The 22,592-nt window shown below is 44.9% G+C and overlaps 1 protein-coding gene across 1 annotated transcript in view; it reads right to left on the bottom strand.

Moving 5' to 3' along the window:
- Nucleotides 1–22,592, bottom strand: part of ube2f (ubiquitin-conjugating enzyme E2F (putative)) — a 152,491-nt gene that overhangs the window by 96,132 nt on the left and 33,767 nt on the right. The window contains exon 2 of the mRNA XM_080198704.1: nucleotides 5,370–5,508. Within this exon, the coding sequence (XP_080054830.1) occupies nucleotides 5,370–5,487 (118 nt within the window). The 5' untranslated portion in view covers nucleotides 5,488–5,508. The remainder of the gene's footprint in view (nucleotides 1–5,369; nucleotides 5,509–22,592) is intronic.

Consider the following 22,592-nt stretch of genomic DNA (forward strand, 5'->3'; position numbering starts at 1 on the left):
AATTAGTTTGTGCTGGCATTTATACACAGACTCTCTTGCTACCTCAACTCGACCTTTCAACATATCTTTCCATTTCCTTTTATCTCATCTATTTGTTTACTTCCTCTTTGAAAGCATCAAAGCTATTTGCCTCAGTCATGTTCCACAAGATCGACTTCCTTATTCCAGCTACTTGGAATAGAGAAATTTCTCAGTTCCCAATTAGACTTATTTAGTAACTACCTCATAAATCACAGAATCAATCATAGAATCCTTACAGTGCAGAAGGAGACCATTTGGCCCATCAAGCCTGCACTGACAATAATCCCACCCAGCCCTATTCCTGTATCCCCACGGCTAATCCCCTTGACATTAAGGGGAAATTTAGCATGGCCAATTAGCCTAACCTGCACATCTTTGGACTTTGGGAGGAAACCGGAGCACCTGGAGGAAACCCACACAGACATGGGGAGAACATGCAAACTCCACACAGACAGTGACCCGAGAGTGGAATTGAACCCAGGACCCCAGAGCTGTGAGGCAGCAGTGCTAACCACTGTGCCGCCTTTTGTGACCTCTTCTGTATTAGATTTACTGTGAGCAGAAGTATTCTTTCTACATCTAACCTAGCCAATCCATTCAAAGAGTCAAAGAATTCAAAACATACTGAACAAGACTGCTATCAGGTCACCTCCAAGTCAAAGAAAAAATGCCTCAATCTGTCTCACAGAAACAGAAGAAAAGGAGCTGGAGGCGACCATTGGGTCCTTCGAGGCTGCTCCACCATTCATCGTGATCATGGCTGATTATCCAACTCAATAGCCTAATCCTGATTTTTCCCCATAATGTTTGATATTATTCGCCCCAAATCCCCATCTTTCCCGACTGCTGTAATCCTGGTAACGTTATAATTGTTGTTATTCTTACATATGTCCAGACTCATGTGAAAGGCAGCACCTCAAACAATGCTGCAACCCTTTTAGTGCTGCACTTAAGTGTTGGTCTGGATAGTTAGCTCCAGTGGAATGTGCCTTGAACCCACAACGCTCTGACTCAGGAGGGGAGAGTGGCTATCACAAAGCCAAGACTTAACAGGGCATTGTGTTTAAAGGCTGCCACAAGACCAGGCACCTGCTAATCTATCAACCACTTCCCTAAATGATCTATAAATTCAGATCATTTAGGTGATCTGAATTTACAGATCATCATGCTTGAATCCGTAATTAATTAAGGAGAAAATAGCGAGGCATCTTGAGAAGAATTGTTTGATGGAGCAGACACAGTACGGTTTCATTAAGGGGAAGTTGTGTCTGATGAATTTATTGGAATTCTATGAGGATGTGTCTAGTGCGGTGGATAGAGGGGAACCAGTGGATGTGGTGTTTCTCGATTTTCAGAAGGCGTTTGATAAGGTGCCGCACAAGAGGTTGTTACAGGAGGTTAGGGGGCATGGAGTTGGGGGTAGGGTGTTAGCGTGGATAGGGGATTGGCTGTCAAATAGGAGGCAGAGAGTGGGTGTCAATGGATGCTATTTGGATTGGCGGTTGGTGACTAGTGGAGTGCCCCAGGGATCGGTGCTGGGGCCTCAGCTATTTACCATTTATATCGATGATCTGGAGGAGGGAACCGAGTGTAAGGTGTCAAAATTTGCTGATGACACAAAGATTGGTGGAGCGGCAAATTGTGCGGAGGGTGTGGAAAGTCTGCAGAGGGATCTAGATAGGCTGGGCGAATGGGCGAGGACCTGGCAGATGGAATACAATGTTGGCAACTGTGAGGTTATCCACTTTGGTAGGAATAATGGTAGGAAGGACTACTACTTACAGGGCGAAAAGCTGCAGCATGCAACGGTGCAGGGGGACCTGGGGGTCCTTGTGCGTGAGTCACAAAAACCCAGCCTACAGGTGCAGCAGGTGGTCAGGAAGGCAAATGGGATGCTGGCCTTCATAGCAAGGGGGATTGAATATAAAAGTAGTATGGTCTTGCTGCAACTGTATAGGGCACTGGTGAGGCCGCAGCTGGAGTACTGTGTGCAGTTTTGGTTGCCGCACTTGCGCAAGGATATGTTGACCTTAGAGGGAGTGCAGAGGAGGTTCACTAGGCTGATACCAGAATTGAGGGGGTTGAGCTGTGAGGAGAGGCTGAATAAACTGGGCTTGTACTCGTTAGAGTTTAGAAGGATGAGGGGAGATCTCATTGAGACGTACAAGATGATGAAAGGGATGGATAGGGTAGAGGGGGAGAGGTTCTTCCTGCTCAGAATGCACAGCAGGACTAGGGGGCACAGCCTCAAGATTGGGGGGGGGGGGGGGGGGAGCAGTTTAGAACAGAGTTGAGGAGGAACTTCTTCACTCAAAGGGTGGTGAATCTCTGGAATTCTCTGCCCATTGAAGTGGTTGAGGCTTCCTCGCTGAATATATTTAAGACGCAGGTAGATAGGTTTTTGATAGGCAAGCGGATTAAGGGTTATGGGAGGAAAGCGGGAAAGTGGGGCTGAGCCACTTCAGATCAGCCATGATCTTACTGAATGGCGGGGCAGGCTCGAAGGGCTGGATGGCCTACTCCTGCTCCTATTTCTTATGTTCTTATCATAGAATTATAGAATCCCTACAGTGCAGAGGGAGGCCATTCAGCCCATCAAGTGCACCAAACACAATCCCACCCAGACCTGATTCCCGCAACCCCTCATATTTACCCCTGCTAATCCCCCTGACACTAAGGGTCAATTTAACATGGCCAATCAACCTAACCCGCACACCTTTGGACTGTGGGAGGAAGCCGGAGCACCCGGAGGAAACCCACGCAGACACGGGGGAGAACGTGCAGACTCCACATAGACAGTGACCTGAGGCCGGAATCGAATCCAGGTCCCTGGCGCTGAGGCAGCAGTGCTAACTGCTGCACAGATCCACCACACTAACCCACAGCAATGGAAAAGGTCATCTTCAAACATGCTTAAGGAGCCAGAAAACAGAAGCAACGCAAGCATGATCAAGAACATCGTGTGTGCAGGACCAGAACCAAATATCATAAAATCATAGAATCCCTACAGTATAGAAGGAAGCCATTCAGCCCATCAAGCTGGCACTGACCACAATCCCAGCCAGACCGTATCCCCATAACTGCACATACTTACCCCGCTAAACACTAAAGGATGACTTTGCATAGCCAATACACCTAACCCGCATATCTTTCAGACTGTGGGAGGAAACCGCCGCACCCGGGGGAAACCCGTGCAGACAGAGGGAGAAAGTGCAGACTCCACACTGACAGTGACCCAAACCAGGAATCGAACCCAGGTCCCTGATGCTGAGAAGCAGCAGTGCTAACTGCGCCACCCACGAGGATGTACACAATCAATCTGGCATGTTGCGAGCTGGCATCAGAAATAAACAACCACGTAAACCCAACGAGTGAACTGCACATTCAAGACAGTGCTAGTCCCATGTCAGCAAGAACGGGCCATAAATGCAATACGTCAGAAGCTAGGATGACAATCTGGCAAGCTACCTTCCTGATCAGTCCTTTGAGCCAAACAGCAGTTCATTATCCATTGTTACACTTGTCCTTTCAGATTTAATGTGAGAACATGCAGATTTATAGCACCTTGCGACGGATCGAAACCCAGGCTGAGCGAGTTCCAACCAACCATTACAGGGAATTTACAAAGTAAAAGGAATACACAAGGTAAACAAAGAGCTAATTTAGTTCCACTCGGGAAATCAGAAACACAAGGCCAGGATCACAGACTAAAAGCCATATATAGTAAGAGGGGATTAAATAGGAATTTCTCCACAGAGATTACTTGGAATGCAAAACGTTTGGAACAAGTGATGATCAAAACTAAAGCAATTGCAGCATTCTGTAAGAGGCTGGATAATTACTGAGTTTATAAAAAGCTCTAGGCAGCGAACATGTTACTGGCGCTGTGTGAGACCAGCCTGAGAAAGGAGCTTACGTTTAGTTCCTAGATTAGTCCCTGGAATGAGGGGGATGTTCTGGACAGATTGAGCCTTTACTCCAGAGTTCAGAAGGAGGAGAGGTGGTTTCTCTGAAATGCAAGATTGCGACAGGGGAGACTCTGTCTGGGAGACTGTTTTCTCTGGCTGTGGAATCTAGAACAATCCTCAGGATATGGGCTCAATCATTTTGGATCGGGATGAGGAGAAATTTCTCCCGCAAAGCAATCTGAATCCTTAAAGCTGTTTATACTAGAGGCTTGTGGGTGCTCCATCTCTGAACATATTTAAGGCTGAGGTGGACAGTTTTTTGGTATCTTGGGGAATCAAGGGGTATGGGCAGTAGGTGGGAAAGAGGCTACAGATTAGTCCTGACTGTACCGAAGTGATGGAGCAGGCTGGGCAGACCATATAGTCCATGGCTTCTCTGATTTGTTCTGAAAAGACTTGGGGTTACATGTAGGGGAGATCAAGGGCAGGAAGCCAGTCGATTTTCACATTTGTAACCTATAGTTCTGTATGTCCCTCCTAGCTGAGGTTGGAGTAATCAGTACAAGTTCAGAGTCAAATCCAACACCTGCCACTCAGATGCTTATTGCAAAAGAAAATCCATGATGCTTTGAGAGACTCCACATAGCTGTATGCCAACCCTCACCACCACCACAGAACCATTCGACATCCCTCCAGCACATTAACCCTCCCACTCAGCCCCTTCCTCCAGTACATTAACCCTCCCACTCCAATTTCTTCCTTCAGCACATTAACCACCTCCCCCACCACCCCCCCAACGCCGCCACTCCAGGCCTTCCTCCAATACATTAACCTTCCTATTATAAGAAGCGTAGAATCCCTACAGTGCAGACAAGGACATTTGGCTCATCAAGTCTGCACCAATTCTCTGACGGATTATCTTACCTAGGCCCTCTCCCCATCCTATCCCTGTAACCCCACACATTTTCCATGGCTAATTCATCTAACCTGTGCATCTTGAGACACTAAGGGGCAGTTTAGCATGGCCAATCCACCTCACTGGCATATATTTGGACTGACAGAGGAAGCCAGAGTACCCGGAGAAAATCCACGCAGACACGGGCAGAATGTGCAAACTCCACAGTCATCCAAGGCCAAAATTGAACCTGGTGCTGTAAGGCAGCAGCGCTAACCACTGTGCCACCATGCCACCCAAGATTTGTAGGAAACTGTGAATGGTCACAGGCCTGCTTCACCAGAGAAAAATACTTGATACAGCAGCTTTACAAGGATGTTCACATCCGCATCATCTTTTCTTAACTTGCACAGCCCTTTGAATTAATTACAATCTTGTTTAAAAGTCCCATCTGACTGACACAAACTAATATGTGGGTTGGTGTTGATTTAGCCGGGGGGTATTACAGAAACCAGAAAACACAGCAGCAGAGAGCAGTCACGTACCTTTGATGAGCAGCTTATCTCTAATGGACACACGACGGGATGAGTCTGTCCCTGGATTTGTGCTGCCTCTCCCTTTCATACCCTCTTCACGCTTCAGCTTTTTTGCTAAAGTCAACATGGCTGATGCACGTTCTTGAATCTGAAAATGAAAAGGATTTTCATAATCATTTCCCCTTTTACAAGAGTACAGAAACTACCATGAAACACAGCCTGTTACTGGACAGAAACAGATTACAGTCTGCTACAGTTAAAATAACTCATTAAATCAGTCTGTAGCAGCACAGAAGCAGGCCTCAAATTGCAGTGTTACAGAACAGAAGCAGGCCATCAAATTAGTGTTACATACAGCACAGAAACAGACCACCGCATGGCAGTCTGTTACAGCAGTAAGAAGTCTCACAGCACCAGATCAAAGTCCAACAGGTTTATTTGGTAGCACAAGCCCACCAGCTTTCGGAGCGCTGCCCCTTCATCAGGTGATGGGGAGTTCTGTTCACAAACAGGGCATATATAGATACAAACTCAATTTACAAAATAATGGTTGGAATGCGAGTCTTTACAGGTAATCGAGTCTTAAAGGTAAAGACAGACAATGTGAGTGGAAAGAGGCTAAGCACAGGTTAAAGAGATGTGTATTGTCTCCAGCCAGGACAGCTAATGAGATTTTGCAAGCCCAGGTAAGTCGTGGGGGTTACAGATCATAGAAATCATAGAAGCCTACAGTGCAGAAAGAGGCCCTTCGGCCCATAGAGTCTGCAACGAACACAATCCCACCGAGGCCCTACCCCCAATATCCCTACATGTTATACCCACTAATCCCTCTAACCAACATCTCCCTGGACACTAAGGGGCAATTTCTTAGCATGGCCAATCAACCTAACCGGCACATCTTTGGTCTGTGGGAGGAAACCGGAGCACCCGGAGGAAACTCACGCAGACATGAGGCGAATGTGCAACCTTCACACAGACAGTGACCCAAGCCGGGAATTGAACCCAGGACCCTGGAGCTGTGAAGCAGCAGTGCTAACCACTGTGCTACCGTGCCGCCCACCAACATTGTGTGACATGAACCCAAGATCCTGGTTGAGGCTGTTCTAGGTGTTCTTGGCTACCAGTCTCTGTTCAGTGACTCTGTGCCATCGTGTGTCGTGAAGGCCGCCATCGAGAACGCTTACCTGAAGATCAGAGGCCTAAATTTTTCTTTCACAGTCTGTTACAGCACAGAAACAGGCCCTCAAATTGCAGTGCTACACACAGCACAGAAACAGGCCACCACATGGCAGCTTGTTCCAGCCCAGAAACAGGCCATGGCACAGCAATCTAGATGTGGGTATGCTGGCGTTGGACTGGCGTAAACACAGTAAAAAGCCTAAAACCTGGTGTTGTCAGACTTTTTACAGCAATCTAGAACAGTACCAAAACAGGCCATCACATCGTAGTCTGTTTTATCTTATCCTACGTTCCTGTGAAATATTTTCTGACCATATGGCTCAAAAAAACTGGACTTTATAAGAGGAAATCACTCAATCAAATGCCTAGAAATTGGACACTGTTCATCACCTTCTAAACTGGTCATTGCCTAAAGGAACCAAGGCAGCAGGTGCATGGGAACACCTCCACACACAAGCTCCCCTCTACATCACACAGCACTCTGAATTGGAAATATTTCACCATTCCTTCACTATCATTGGTCAGTATAAGACCCATTCATTTCTCAGAATAGACGGGAGACAGCACTGATGCGTTGAATTTCTTTTATTGTGCAGAATTTAAAATGAAAACATTACAGAAAATGAAAAGAAACTGCTTGAGAAGGGGAAGGCAGGGCGGGAGGGGAAGGCAGGAGGGGCAGAGAGAGGAGGGGAGGGGAAGGCAGGAGGGGGAGAGGGAGAGATGGGGGGGAGGGGGAGAGGGAGAGATGGGGGAATAGAGAGAGAAGGTGATAGAGAGAGATAGACTGGCAAAAACCAGTAATGTACGGGTCAAGAATTCCAAACATACTGAACAGGTCTCGAGAACAGACTTGACCTAAAACTGAAAACATAGGCTAAAAACTACAATATATGAGATTCATTATCTGTGTTATGAAATTGCTCGGCACATGCCAAGGTGTGAGATGCCAGTGTCCAAAGATGTGCGGGTTAGGTTGATTGGCCATGTTAAAATTGCCCCTTAGTGTACTAGGATGCGTAGGTTAGAGGGATTAGCGGGTAAAATATGTAGGGATATGGAGATAGGGCCTGGGTGGGATTGTGGTCGCTGCAGACTCGATGGGCCAAAAGGCCTCTTTCTGCACTGTAGGGTTCTATGATTCTATGATGCTGTCTCTAGCTGCATTAACAACTTGCAGAAACTTTCTATAAAATCTTTGTTTTGGCTTTTGAAAAGATTTATTAGCGCTGGCATTATACTTTCAAAAAAATCGCAGTCAACTATTCCAGCTAATCCCAGTGTACTTGCTGTGTTTTTAAAAAAATGTGGTTAAGTTAGCTTTAAAAGCTTAGCATTTAAATGTAATTGCATAGTTAGAAATATCTTAAAATGAAATTTTGCATTAATGAAGGAAACAGAGCTAAACATAAACAGGATCCCTCAGTCAAAATCCTGGAACTCTCTTCCTAACAGCATGTGAATCCATAGCCAGCAGGTGGGACTGCAATAGTTCCAGGTGACTCACCAGCACTTTCTCGGCTGCAACAGGAAATGTGCAATAAATGTGGCCTAGCCAGCAATACTCACACCCAACTGGACAGTACAAATGGGCAAGTGGTGATACATTGCTCTCGGTTATAATCAGACTCCTCCAAGTCAAGGAGAGGCCACTTTAAATGTACATTGAACTTCTCAGTGTTTAGGGGGTCACACACCAGATGAATCATATATAGCTTCTCCTGAACTGACCTCAAAAAGAAATCTTTTATCCACTCCAACACCAAAGTTACTTTCAAGAAGTTTGGTTATCCCACTTCATGCCAAATATTTAATTCCCACAACAAATGCCAGCTCTTGTTAAAGGCCAAATCCCTGCTCAAATACTTAGGAATCATAGAATCCCGACAATGGGGAGGCAATTTGACTCATCAAACCTACAGTGACTCTCCGACAGAGAATCTTACCCAGGCCCTATTCCCCATAACCCCATGTGTATACTAATCCCGCTAATCCCCCTAATTTACACATCTTGGGACACTAAAGGGCAATTTAGCATGGCCAATCCACCTAACCTGCACATCTTTAGGACTGTGGGAGGAAACCAGAGCACCCGGTGACCCAACCCAGCACGGTGGCACGCTGGCTAGCACTGCTGCCTCATAGCGCCAGGGACTCATGTTCAGTTCCTGGCTTGGCTCACTGGCTGTGGGGAGTCTGCACGTTCTCTCCGTGTCTGTGTGGATTTCCTCTGGCTGCTTCATTTTCCTCCGGTTAGGATGCATTGACCATGCTAAATTCTCCTCAGTGTATCCGAACAGGGTGCTGGAGTGTGACAACTAGGGATTTTCATAGTAACTTCATTGCAATGTTAATGTAAGGCTACTTGTGACACTAATAAATAAACTTTTAAAACTTTAAGCCAGGAATCGAACTCGGGTCCCTGGTGCTGTGAGGCAGCAGTGCTAACCATGCGCGTCATGTATTATTCACTATTTATTATCTCCTGATTCAATATAATCCAAGTACTTGTGTAAACTGATCACACTGCGTTTTCATGTCCCTGTGCATGTTTATGCTCTTGCATCTCAGAATAGCATTTCTGCTGTGTATTAAAGGAACTCCTACACGCCCCCAGCGATTGGATAATATTTCTTCATTTGTTCAATACACCCACAATAGTTTCAAATTATTAGTCAAATTTTGTATGAGTGAATCTCTCCTACTGACATACAGATATCTATTTCGCTCTCTGATTCGATAGATCAGAAATGCAACGCCAAACAAAATTAAATTCCAGCCTGTACCTCAACCCCATGTCTGCCTTTCTGCCACCTGAATGACTTAGATAGATTCCAGGCCAGTAACTCACTCCCAGGAATGTCATTCTATATATAAACCGCCCAGCCGCTGGACTCTGTTCTAGCCTGTAACTCACTCTCAGAGATCTGTTATTCTCTATGTCTTGAATGCTAATAACATATAACCAAAGTGGCAGAACAGTAAAGAACTTTACTGGTCTGAGAATGATTGCTGTAAGAGAAAACTGGAATGTAAGGATTTCTGATGAGTAAGTAACAATTGAAACCACAATACAAAACTAAAAGGCGTAATTATTTAGACAAAAGACTCATCTGGACTCGAAACGCCCGCTCTTTTCTCTCCTTACAGATGCTGCCAGACCTGTTGAGATCTTCCAGCATTTTCTCTTTTGGTTTACAGGCCCCAAAGCAGTAAAGTCATTTAGCTTCTCCCAGGCTCAAAGCTTCAAACAAAATCCCTCGCTGACACCTACGCCAAAGGTGGCACGGTAGCACAGTGGTTAGCACTGCTGCGTCACAGTGCCAGGGACCAGGGTTTGATTCTTGGCTTGGATCACCATCTGCGCGGAGTCTGTAAATCTAACAGGTTTATTTGGAATCATGAGCTTTCGGAGCGCTGCTCATTCATCAGGTGAGTGACTTTGAAAGCTCGCGATTCCAAATAAACCGTTTGGACTTTAACCTGGTGTTGTGACGCTTCTTACTGTGCCCACCCCAGTCCAACAGGGGCATCTCTACATCATGTATTGAGTCTGCACATTCTCCATGTCTACGTGGGTTCCCTTCGAGTGCCCTATTTTCCTCTGAAAGACGTGTAGGTTAGGTGCACTGATCATGCTAAATTCTCCCTCAGTGTATCTGAACAGGTGCTGGAGTGTGGCGACAAGGGGATTTTTCACAGTAACTTCCTTGCAGTGTTAATGTAAGCCTACTTGTGACACTAACAAAATAAACTTTAAACTTTTTGAAGCTACGTCAAGAGGATTAGCTGACCCACTTCACGCTGAATATTTAATTCCCACAATAACCTCTATCTCACGCTAAAAGTAAACAAACAGACATGAAACCGTCCGAGTGATCTATCTTCTGATACCTGCCAGGTTAGGGCACCTGAACAGTAATGACAAGCAGAGCACTGTGAGCTAGAGCTGAGAAAGGCATTGCTTTGTACAGCGGAAACTGGCTTCTCCCCTAATGTAGCGCCCTCATACCATGTTTGCTTGGACTGTGCATTGACAACAAATCCTCTTCCCTATTTCCCGAAGCAAGAATGCGCGTCACGATATTCAGCACAGCTGACCTAGATTAGAAATCTATTCACTTGAAAATAGGGAGGGAAATTATACCCTTGGTGAAGTGTACCTTCTGCACAATACAGGCTGATTTCAGCAGAACATCAAACTCTCCCAGCTGGGAGTTTTTCAATCTTTAATCAAGTAGAACTATACATCAGTTGGCATTCCTGACCTCTTCAGCTGGAATCTGTACCAAATTCACATGGCTCTGGCTGCTCAATAATTGCAGTGCTGCAGTCGATTGGTGCAGGGATGCTGTGATACTCACACTGCACTCAGGGCTATTCCTAATTTCTCTAAAACCTATTTGTACTGATAAGAGGTGGAGGACTCTGCTCTTGTTCAACTAATTCTTTCTGACTCCCTCAGCAGGCAGACACAGATCGATTCTAATGGGAATGGGTTTTTTTGGCTAATACTTTAAATTCGAGTAGGAATATTTATACACTCAATGTTCCTTCTGTCTGTCTGAGAAGTACTCCAGAGCAACAGCTAGCAAGGATCACACAAAGCTCCGTTGGGTAGCTTGCAGAGTATTATCTCCTCTATCATTATATGCTCAGAGCCTGTTTAAGTAGGGACAGAAACCCAGGTGCTCACTAAACTTAAAACGGCTTGTCCTGAGTCCATCCAGAATGTGCATCCATGCAGCCAATCAGCCAACATTCTCTGTTCAATGGACCCTAGGGCAGAAGGTGAAGTATGAAACCATGTCACAGGATGCCACAGTGGCAAGCACTGCTACCTCACAGCGCCAGGACATGGGTTCAATTCTTGGCTTGGGTCACTGTTTGTACGGAGTCTGCACGTTCTCCGTGTCTGTGTGGGTTTTCTCCAGGTGCTCCAGTTTCCTCCTACGGTCTGAGAGGCGTGCTAGTTAGGTGCATTGACCACGTTAGATTCTCCCTCAGTGTACCTGAACAGGTGCCAGAATGTGGCATCTAGGGGATTTTCACAGCAACTTCAATGTAAGTCCACTTGTAAAATTAATAAACAAGCAAACATAACTATTTTCTTGATAGTTTGATTTGATTTATTGTCACATGTATTGGTATTCAGTGAAATGTATTGTTTCTTGCACACTATGCAGACAAAGCATACCATTCATAGAAAAGGGAAAGACTAAGTACAGAATGTAATGTTACCATCGCAACTAGAATGGAGAAAGATCAATTTGACGTGAGGTGAATCCATTCAAAAGTCTGATAGTAGCTGGGAAGAAGCTGTTTGTGAGTCAGTTGGTATGTGTCCTCAGATAGTTGGTTTTTTTTACAGAATGCAGCATCACATATGTCTGCCTCCTACCTACTAACATCCGATGTTTCAGAGGGTTTTTTTAGATCTTAACCTCACACGTTGATGTGCAGATTTTGACAATCTTTCAGCCTGCTTGTAAACTAAGGGCCTTTCGCGTATAAAGAGAACGCAATAAGAAATGCACAGACAAAATGACCCATCTTTGCCTCCTCCAGTGGTCCCCAGCATTACAGCTGTCACTTTTCAGCCAATTCAATTCACTCCATATGATATCAGCTGAAGGACCTGAATAGTGCAAGGACTCTGATAACATTCTGGCAAGTGCTGAAGACGAGGGCTGCAGTAGTTGTTGCTCCCCTAGCCACACTGTTCTAGTACAGCGACAACACTGGCATCTACCCAGCAATGTGAAAAATTGCCCAGTACGTCCTGTACACAAAAAGCAGGACAAATCCAATCCGGCCAATTACTGACCCATCGGTCTACACTCGCTCATCAGTTAAGTGATGGAAGGGGTCATCAACAGCGCTATGAAGCAGCACTTACTCAGCAATAACCTGCTCACTAATGCCCAGTTTGAGTTCCGTCAGGGCCACTCAGCTCTTGACCTTATTACAGCCTTGATTCAAACATGGACAAAAGAGCTGAAGGCCAGAGGTGAGATGAGTGACATCAAAGCAGCACTCAACCGAGTGTGGCATCAAGAAGCCCTAGCAAAACTGGAGTCAATGTGAATGACGTTCCGTTGGTTGGAGTCATATCTAGCACAGAGGAGGATGATCAGGTTAGCCATCTCAGTTCTCAAGCATCACTGCAAGAGATCCTCAGGGTTTTGTCTTGGCTCAGTCTCCTCGGCTGCATCACCTGCTTTCCATTGTAAGCCAGAAGTGGGGATGTTCACCGACGATTGCATAACGTTCAGCACCATTTGTGACTCCACAGCTCCTGAAGCAGTTCATGTCCAAATGCATCAAAGCCTGGACAATATCCAGGCCTGGGCTGAGGAAAAGCAAGAAACGGTCATGCCACACAGATGCCAGGCAATGGCCATCTCCAGTAAGGGAGAATCTAACCACTGCCCCATGACATTCAATGGCATTACCAAGACAAATTCCACCGTCAACATCATGGTGATAGTGGTTAGCACTGCTGCCTCACAGCACCAGGAACCCGGGTTCGATTCCCAACTTGGGTCACAGTCTGGGTAGAGTTTGCGCGTTCTCCTGTGTCTATGTGGATTTCCTCAGGGTGCGCCAGTTTCCTCCCTCAGTCTGAAAGACAGGCTGATTGGGTGCACTGACCCAAACAGGCACCAAAGTGTGGCAACTAGAGGATTTTCACAGTAACTTCATTGCAGTCTTAATGTAAGCCTTACTTGAGACTAATAAATAAACTTAAACTTTAAAAAACATCCTGGGAGTTACCACTAACCAGAAATTGAACTGGAACTAATCATATAAATCTTGTGGCTACATGAGTAAGTCAGAGGCTGGGAATCCTGCCGACAGTAACTAACTTCCTGACTTTCCAAAGCCTGTGAAGTTTTGATTACCTTTTGAATACTTGCGTGTAGAACAGAGTAGGTCAAAAATTAGTTAAACACTTTGTGTATATCAAGGTTTGAAACCTGGTGTAACTTGTGGTAACTTGGTGCAGTGCAATAAAGGAGATTTGTTGTGCAATAATCCGAGGGTTTAAGTCTTTGTCCACTGTGTCAGTTGATCCAAAGTCGAGGGCAACAGATAATCTGTGCCGTGTACTCAAGATAAATAGTTAATACTCTTCACCTGTGTACCCTTCAACCAGTATCAGTGATCACACCATCATGGGAGAATGTCTGGTCTCTCCCTTGAGGAACAAGTGCTGAGAATTGTCAAGCCTTCCATACTCAGAATCTGATTGGTGTGCATCTTCAGTGGGACACTTGGAACAGGCAAATCACCATCACCATGGTTATCAAAAAAAGGCTAATGGACTTCAGATGCAAAATAGGGCCTGGCGTTACTTCTGTTCACTGCCTGGGCCTAAATGCATTGAAATCATGGGGTGCTCAGAGAATCTTGCAAGAAATGATACCCTTTTACACAGAAACATAGAAGACAGGAGCAGGAGGCGGCCATTTGGCCCTTCGAGCCTGCTCCGCCATTTATCACGATCATGCCTGATCGTCCAACTCAATAGCCTAATCCTGCTTTGATCCCGCTCGCCCCAAGTGCTATATCCAGCTGCCTCTTCAATACATTCAATGTTTTGGCATCAACTGCTTCCTGTGGTAATGAATTCCACAGGAAATTTCTCCTCATCTCTGTCCTAAATGATCTACCCTGAATCCTCAGACTGTGACGCCTGTTTCTGGACTCCCCCACTATCAAGGGCATCTTCCCTGCATTTACCCTGCCCAGTCCTGTTAGAATTTTATAAGTCTCTATGAGATCCCCCCCTCATTCATCTGAATTCTAGCGAAAACAATCCTAACCTAGTCAATCTCTCCTCATACATCAGTCCCGCCAGCCCCAGAATCAGCCTGGGATTGCTGCACTCTCTTGAGAACAAGAACATCCTTCCTCAGAAAAGGAGTTTCTGAAAAGGATTTTGCACGATCCTTTAGCTGTTTAGGATTGCAGCATAGAGGAAGGCCATTTGGCCCATTGTGTTTGAGTGGGATCTAACCCCAATGCCCTGTTCCCTACTGTCCTCTGCCACAAACACTCATCTGATTTTCTCCTAAAAGATGCAATGCTCTCCACCTGGATCATTCCCTGTGATAAAGCCCTCCACCTTGCCTTGTAGAACAGAGCGCGCCAATTCTCACAACATACACACACACGCACATATACAACACACACCTGTGTACACACACACACACACACAAACACACAGCAGAAAAGGCAGAACTCCAAAAACTGTTCTCGAGGTGGTTGAAACACGACCTCAGACTTTTCAATCTTTCTCCTGACAGAAGAAGGTGGAAGAGAGAATGTCCTTAATTATGCTTGCTGCTTTTCTGGAGTGTAGACAGAGTCAATAGATGGGGGGCTGGTTTGCATGACGGACTGAGCTATATTCATGACCTTTTGTAGTTCCTTGCCATTTTGGGCAGAGCAGGAGCTGTGATATAACCAGAAAGGATGCTTTCTATGGTGCATCAGTAAAAGTTGGAGAGAGTCATAGCTGACATACCAAATTTCCTTAGTCTTCTGGGAAAGTAGAGGCGTTGCTGGGAAGCTGAAAGCACTTAATATACTTCACTTCTATGGTGATCTTTATAGATAGTGGAATAAATGATGATTGGATTAAGATAAGCAAACTCCAAATTAAAGTTCTTCCAAAAGAAAATGAGGATTTTATCATGAAATTTGAGAATCTATGATTATAAAATTATTGTTTCAGGGCCAAAGAGGGTGTTTAAAAATAATTCTGAAGTTGGGTACCACTGTTAAAAATCCAGTTAATCCTCATTCAACAAGGTGGAACTTTGTCAAGGATGTTTATAGGGACATTTTGTCAAATCGCAATTGCAATGGCGACTGCATTCCGTGGGAATCCTGAGAGCTCACCCTGGGAAGCAGCATAGCTTCATTAACATTTCCCCTTGGAAAACTCGTATCAACCCAAGCCTTGTCAGCCAAATACTCCACCTCCCATGTATGTTGGAGGAGGGGCTCTGGAATATGTTGAGTATTTCCCACACCTTGGCAATCCACCTCTCTGAAAAAGGCCATCACTGGAGAGGAATCCAACATTGACCGGATCAGTTGCACCAACTCAGCTGCCTACAAACCACGTGAGTGAGTGTTTGGCAACAAAACTTCCACAAGTTAATAACGTCCTACTGTACTGTAACGTCCAGTAGTAACACAGTGCAAGGCTCACTTCAGTGGTGACATCAGTGACACAGAACAGCGCTAGAGAAACTCCATCAATGATGCCCCTGCCACATTCCCCAGATTTAATGGGACAGCCATTGAACAGTTGCTAGTGTCCTTCTTGAAGCCAGGTCCACAAGCAGCTTCGATGGACTAGACACCTGTCGTCAAACCCGAAAACCCATCTCCCCCGCCAGATCCTATTTTCTCAACTCATAAATTACTAATATTCCAGGAGAGGATAAAGAAAACACTTCTAAGAAGCTCACCCTTAAACACGGCAACATTGACATTAATGACTGGGAGCAGCTTGTTACCAACTGTTCAAAATGGTGACAACTTGTCCATTTTGAGCCTCGATGAGTCCCAACCTCTCCTAGTTATCTTCATAACTAAAGTTTCTCATCTCTAGAATAATTCTGATAAACCTTTTCTGCAACAGTGGCTATACTTTTAAAATCTGGTGCTTCAATATTAGCTATAAAGCACTCTGGGACGTGAGCTTTTATTTTTAGAACAGACAGGTGACAGAAGTGACAGCATGGTTCCCTAATGGCCTTATACAATGTCTTTCAATCAGCTGAGTGGTTTAGACACTTAAGACGGTGAAGTCAAGCAGGTTAGCTCATGTAAATGCAATCGCAATGAAAAGTTACTTTATCTTTTGCACACTCAAATTCACATCAACTCTCTCCAGAGCAGGAAGCCACAGTCCAAGAACACTTAGAGGTACACGGATTCCTGCAATGGTAGGAAGATTGCATGCAAACGCGTGAGCACATGAATGCATCAGCGTGTGCACGCACGCAGGAGCGCACTTGTAAGCATGCACACAAGAGCACATGTGCATACACACATACATGCGCGTGACTGCATGCTAACACACGTGCATGCAAACAGGCATACAAGCACGTGAATGAGAACATCCGTGCATAATTATGTAAGCACATGAACATGCACACAAGCACATGTGAATGCAAGCACTGGGCGCGACTACAGGCTCATACTCCTGTGAAAAGATGGAGTAAAATCAGAGTGAAGCAGATGCAGGAGGTTTGGGCTGCATATCAGGATCAGTTACTGTCTGTCGAGTGGAATGGTTACTGGGAGCAATCCAGTCAGTACTTGCTCACAATTCCTGTCCACCCAGGGAGACAATAACGAGCAATTCATACTGACGAATTCGACTATCAGTTCCATCTGACACATTTGGAGCACTCTGTGCATTCTGCCCCCAACTCACCACATTGCAATAAAGTTGAAGATGCAGCATAAGCAATCTGCTGTTACTGTGAATAAATTGGACTGTATTAAATACAGCACTCCGTTGAGCAGAATGTGAACCAGGACAGTGCTGAGTCACAACATTTGCAAATCTTTTCCTCCTATTTGCACTCTTAAGTTAACAAATGAAGCCTACTCAGCAAGCTGGTGTCATTGCTATAACATCACAGGGAAACCTGACAGACAGGATGGGACACTGGAACAGTCAAGTCCTTTCTGTGCTCTCTGTTTAAGTATCATAGGGAAAATGACATCAATATTTTGCAGTTTTATTTATTTGCACTCCAAAGTTTCAGCATGCTAGAATTTCAAAATGTTTTAATCCTCCCTTTGAGAAGCTGATTTGTTTTAAATATGAATTTGCCATCCGGCGCTACGCTTTCTGGAAGGTGCAATGGATGGCTATGTGACTGACATGTGGCAAGGGAAAGAGCACTGTTTAAAAACTGCCTGCAATGGCTTCTCTTCCTGCTTCACCATTACCCTCTGGTGCCCCCAAGGATTTATCCTTAACCCCCTCCTATTTCCCATCTACACACTGCCACTCAGCGACATAATCCAAAAACACAGCATCAGGTCCATCACTTCTCCGGAAACCCCCCTCCCCCTTAAACTGCCAGATCACTTATCCAACACCCAGTAGAGAACGAACAGAAATTTCCCACCCCACGGACTCCATTCCTTGCCCTGGCAACTATCGGAAGCGAATCTAGACTGTGATCTTGGTGTCAAATTTGGCCTGGAGGTGTGCCTCACAATGGAGACAGTAACGGAGTGTGAGAGATGAAAATAATCACCAGTACCTGTTCCAGCACAGTACAATGCTAACACACTACACTTCCTAGGGAGTTTCTGACAATTGGGGAGGAGTTGCTTCCACTTTTCTTTGATAGATTCAGAGTTGGAGGTGCTCTCAGACTCTGCCACATGTGGGGCAGGGGGTGGTGTTTGGAGACCCGGGTAACCGGGTTGTTTGGAATTTTGCGCATACTCTAACACCTTGACTTCACCTCTGCATGACCCCAGCAGTGAGTCTCGATGTGTTTGGCGTCCTTCTGAATGAACCTGCTCCATTTTGATCAGCCACAAGCCAGGGACGCTTGAATTGCGGCCATGTCTGACCTGTTCAGGGGTGCTTTGAAGACATCTCAGAAGCATTTCCATTGTCCTCCCTGGAGTCTCTCCTGCCATGCCCGACCTCTGGGAAGAACGGTTGCTTCGGGAATCTGGTGTCAGCCTCCTGAATGACATGTCCCTCCCAGCAGAGTAACAACATAGGCTGAGACTATTGGACTCAATGCGTTGGTACCTGGTCACTTGGATTCCATTGTGTTCAAATGAGACAGAAAAACTTTGTACAAATGCATTGAATAAAATGGGTAGAATCGATTTTCTATAAAATCGACAAGAGCACAAGAGTTAAACAAAACACCAGATGGGATACCATCTGCCAGTATTACGATATTCTGCTCCAAGGGTGGCACAGTGACAGACACCGCTGCCTCACAGCTCCAGAGACCCATGTTCAATTCCTACCTTGGGTGACTGTCCATGTGGAGTTTGCACATTCTCCCCGTGTCTGTGCGAGTTTCCTCCAGGTACTCCAGTTTCCTCCCACACTCCAAAGATATGCAGGTGAGGTGAATTGGCCGTGCTAAATTGCCCCTTAATCTTCCAAAGCTGTGTAGATTAGCCACAATTAATGCACAGGATTACAGGGGTAGGGCAAAGGGAAGAGGACCTGGGTAAGATGCTCTTTCAGAGCCTCAGTGCAGACTTGATGAGCCAAATGACTTCCTTCTGCACTGTAGGGATTCTATGGTTATTCCTCAGTTGGAATACAATTAAATTCTACTGGCCTTTTTCCCTGAAGCTATCATTAGCAGTATTAACTAGGTTCAATTAAACCTGCTGCAAAATTAAAATAATAATAAAGCAATCAAGAAAACAATAAGAGATGCCAAAAGGAAGTGTGAACAAAACTAGAAGAGATATCAGTGCCAATATCAAAATATTATATACTAGATAGTTAGAAGACAGTGGTAAACATAGAAGCATAGAATCCCTACAGAGCAGAAGAGGCCAATTGGCCCATCGAGTCTGCACCAACTCTCTGACAGACTAACTTACCTAGGTCCTCTCCCCTGCCCTACCCCTGGGTCATGAAGGGGAGGTAGGACCTCTCTGAGCACTAACACACAACCACTCAAAGAGGAGTACCTCACTTTATAATCTGTTAAAAGTGTGCTAGAAATAGTACGAGCTGGTCTTCAGCAACTTATAGTGGTTAAATCAAAATAACCTGAGACACTCTCTGAAAAAAAGTAACACTATTTATCGAACCAACAATGAACAGGTTAACTAGACTAATAACAGCCCGAATAAATCACAATTCTAATGGAATGTTGTTTAGAAAAATGCAAAAATAGAACTTCTAGTCACTCAAAATATAACTAGGTTTTATCTTCCGGAATCTTGTTTTCTTTGCTGGCTTCTCCTGTCTTCACTATCTTCTGTTGGTACCTTTGCGATTAAAATGATGCTTTCTTTTAAGACATAAATGTGGCTATCACGCTGTTAGAGAGAGTTGCTCGCTGTGAGTCTCTCAAGCAGTGAGCTGTGGCAGAGGATGGCAGACAGAGGAAGCAAATGTCTAGCTCTTTGGAACGGGTTTTTATATTCTCAATGATATTCCAAAAAACCCATAATAGGATTGATTTACAGATTATCTAAACATCAAATTCAAATCTGATAGGATGCTGCTATTCAAATGCCTAGTTTAAATTGATTGGTTAAAATTCAAAAACAACCTGTTGCCTTGGCAGCACTACTGCCTCGCCTCCTGATATAATGTTTCACTATGTGCTCTGTGTACTGCAGTTGCACCTGCATCTCTTTTAAGTCTAAGCATAGCAAAAAAAAAAACTCTTAACAGACCATGCAATTTTACAACTCTTAGCATTTTACAATTTTTAAAAATAATTTTACAAACATTTCATAGCACCTGTAACCCCCTCACATTTACCATGGCTAATCCATCCAATCTACACATCTTCGGACACTAAGGGACAAGTTAGCACGGCCAATCTACCTAACTTGCACATCCTTGGACTAGATCTTATCTATTCCCTTCATAATCTTATATACTTCAATAAGATCCCCCCCCTCATTTTTCTAGTGGCCCGGTGGCTAGCACTGCTGCCTCACAGCACCAGGGACTCGGGTTTGATTCTCAGCTTGGTTTACTGTCTGTACAAAGTCTGCACATTCACCCTTTGTCCACACGGGTTTTCTCCGGGTGCTCCAGTTTCCTCCCACAGTCCAAAAGACTTGTTGGTAAGGTGCATTGGCCATGCTAAATTCTCCTTCAGTGTACCTGAACTCAGGCGCTGGAGTATGGCGACTAGGAGATTTTAACACTGCAAATGAAGTTATTGTGAGTGTAAACCTACACTGACACTAATAAACAAATAAAATAAATAAATGGCAGAGTTGGTACAGACTCGATGGGCCAAATTGCCTCATTCTGGTTTGATTTGACTTATTATCACATACAGTCAAAAGTATTGTTTCTTGCACGCTTTACAGACAAAGCATACTGTTCATAGAGAAGGAGAGAGTGCAGAATGTAGTGTTACAGTCATAGCTAGGGTGTAGAAAAAGATCAACTTAATGCGAGGTAAGTCCATTCAAAAGTCTGACAGCAGCAGGGAAGAAGCTGTTCTTGAGTCAGTTGGTACGTGACCTCAGACTTTTGTACCTTTTTCCCGAAGGTGGAAGAGAGGATGTATGGGGTGTCTGTGGTCTTTAATTATGCTGGCTGCTTTGCTGAAGCAGGGGGAAGTATAGACCAAGTCAGTGGATGGGAGGCTGGTTTGCATGCTGGATTGGGCTACATTCACAACCTTTTGTAGTTCCTTGTGGTCTTGGGCAGAGCAGGAGCCATACCAAGCTGTGATACAACCAGAAAGAATGCTTTTATGGAGCAGCTGTAAAAGTTGGTAAGAGTCGCCACTGGAGAGATTCTATGATTCCATGAATAGTGAGTGATCAGAATTCTAGAGCAGCAAAAGGACATTTATAAAAGTACAGAAATCGCTGAAAGCTAGTGCAGTTACAAAAAGTAATCAGAGATGTGAGTGAGATGCTGTCATTTATCTAAAAGGGAGCTAAGATATTGCAGGAGTTGGTAACAGGTTACCAATCTAAAGGATTCAGCTTTGACAAACATCAAGGTATAACTGTACTGATTCCAAATCTTTAAAAGCACTAGATTACAATGAATGGTCTCCTGTGACTCGCACTCATTTGACCCAAGCACTCTATTCTTACTTGATCTCAGCCATCTCAACTCTCTGGGCACTCCATTAACACTGGAAAATTATGCTATCACAATGCCTGCATGATACAAATCACAGGAGTTGGTCATTTCGACAAACTTGCTCCCCCTTCCTGTGAGCTAAATGTAAACTCCAACACTGCTCCTAATGATCAGTATGGTTCTGTTCCCCAGGGCAGTGCTGGAAAATGAGTTTTTGTCACACACTACTAGCAGTACACGAGAGTAGATAACATTTCAAATCACACAGAAGGCTACAGCACAAGGCCAGATCTTTCAGCCCATGCAGCAGTGCTTATACTCAGAATTAAATGAAACAACTAATTAAACCGAATCAAATAAAGAGAGGAACTAATTAAAAGAGAAGCCCCTTAAAGGGATACAGCATCAAACAAAAGTGTATCACAAAGGAAAATTAAACCATCAATCCAAAATACCATTAAAGAGATCAATAAAGCATTCCAATCCTTGCCGTTTCCACTGGGCATGGAAAGCCTCAATGATACCAGCAGACACAATGATACCAACAGCCCTTCCAGCGACACCAACCAGGCCGTGAATGTAGTGAATGACAGAAGGGCAGACAGTTGGGCCAGACAAACCCCATTGATTGCCCACCGCTTGGACCTATCGATGGCAAGTTTGGCCAGTCCCAGGAGCAGGTCCACGATGATGTGGCACAGTGGTCGGCACTATTGCCTTACAGCGGGTTCAATTCTAGCCTTCGGTGACTGTGTGGAGTTTGCACGTTCTCCCTGCATCTTTGTGGGTTTCCTCCTACACTCCAAAGATGTGTAAGTTAGATGGACTGACCGTGCTTAAATTACCCCTTAGTGTTCCAAGATGTGCAAGTTAAGAGGGGAGGGGGGAAATCAGTGGGATTAATACTTGGGGTTATGGGGATAGATTCTGGGTGCAATGTTCTGTCAGAGAGTCTGTGCAGACTCAATGGGCTGAATGGCCTGCTTTTGTACTGTCAAGATTCAAAAATGTCCTCCTCCTTACCTGCCCCACTCTACACAGGGTATAACACCCGACTTGAGCCTCCTCCCATGCTCATGACCGCTTCCCATCCTTCCCCAAGATCTATTTCTTTCTTCTACAAGATAGAAGCAGTTCAGAGAAGGTTTACTGGACTAATAGCAGAAATGGATGGGTTGTCTTATGAGGAAAGGATAGAGAGGAGACTCTTGCATCCACTGGAGTTCATG

Source organism: Carcharhinus amblyrhynchos, chromosome 11 (assembly GCF_965287045.1).
Source record: "Carcharhinus amblyrhynchos chromosome 11, sCarAmb.v2.hapA, whole genome shotgun sequence".
Classification (NCBI taxonomy): Eukaryota; Metazoa; Chordata; class Chondrichthyes; order Carcharhiniformes; family Carcharhinidae; genus Carcharhinus; species Carcharhinus amblyrhynchos.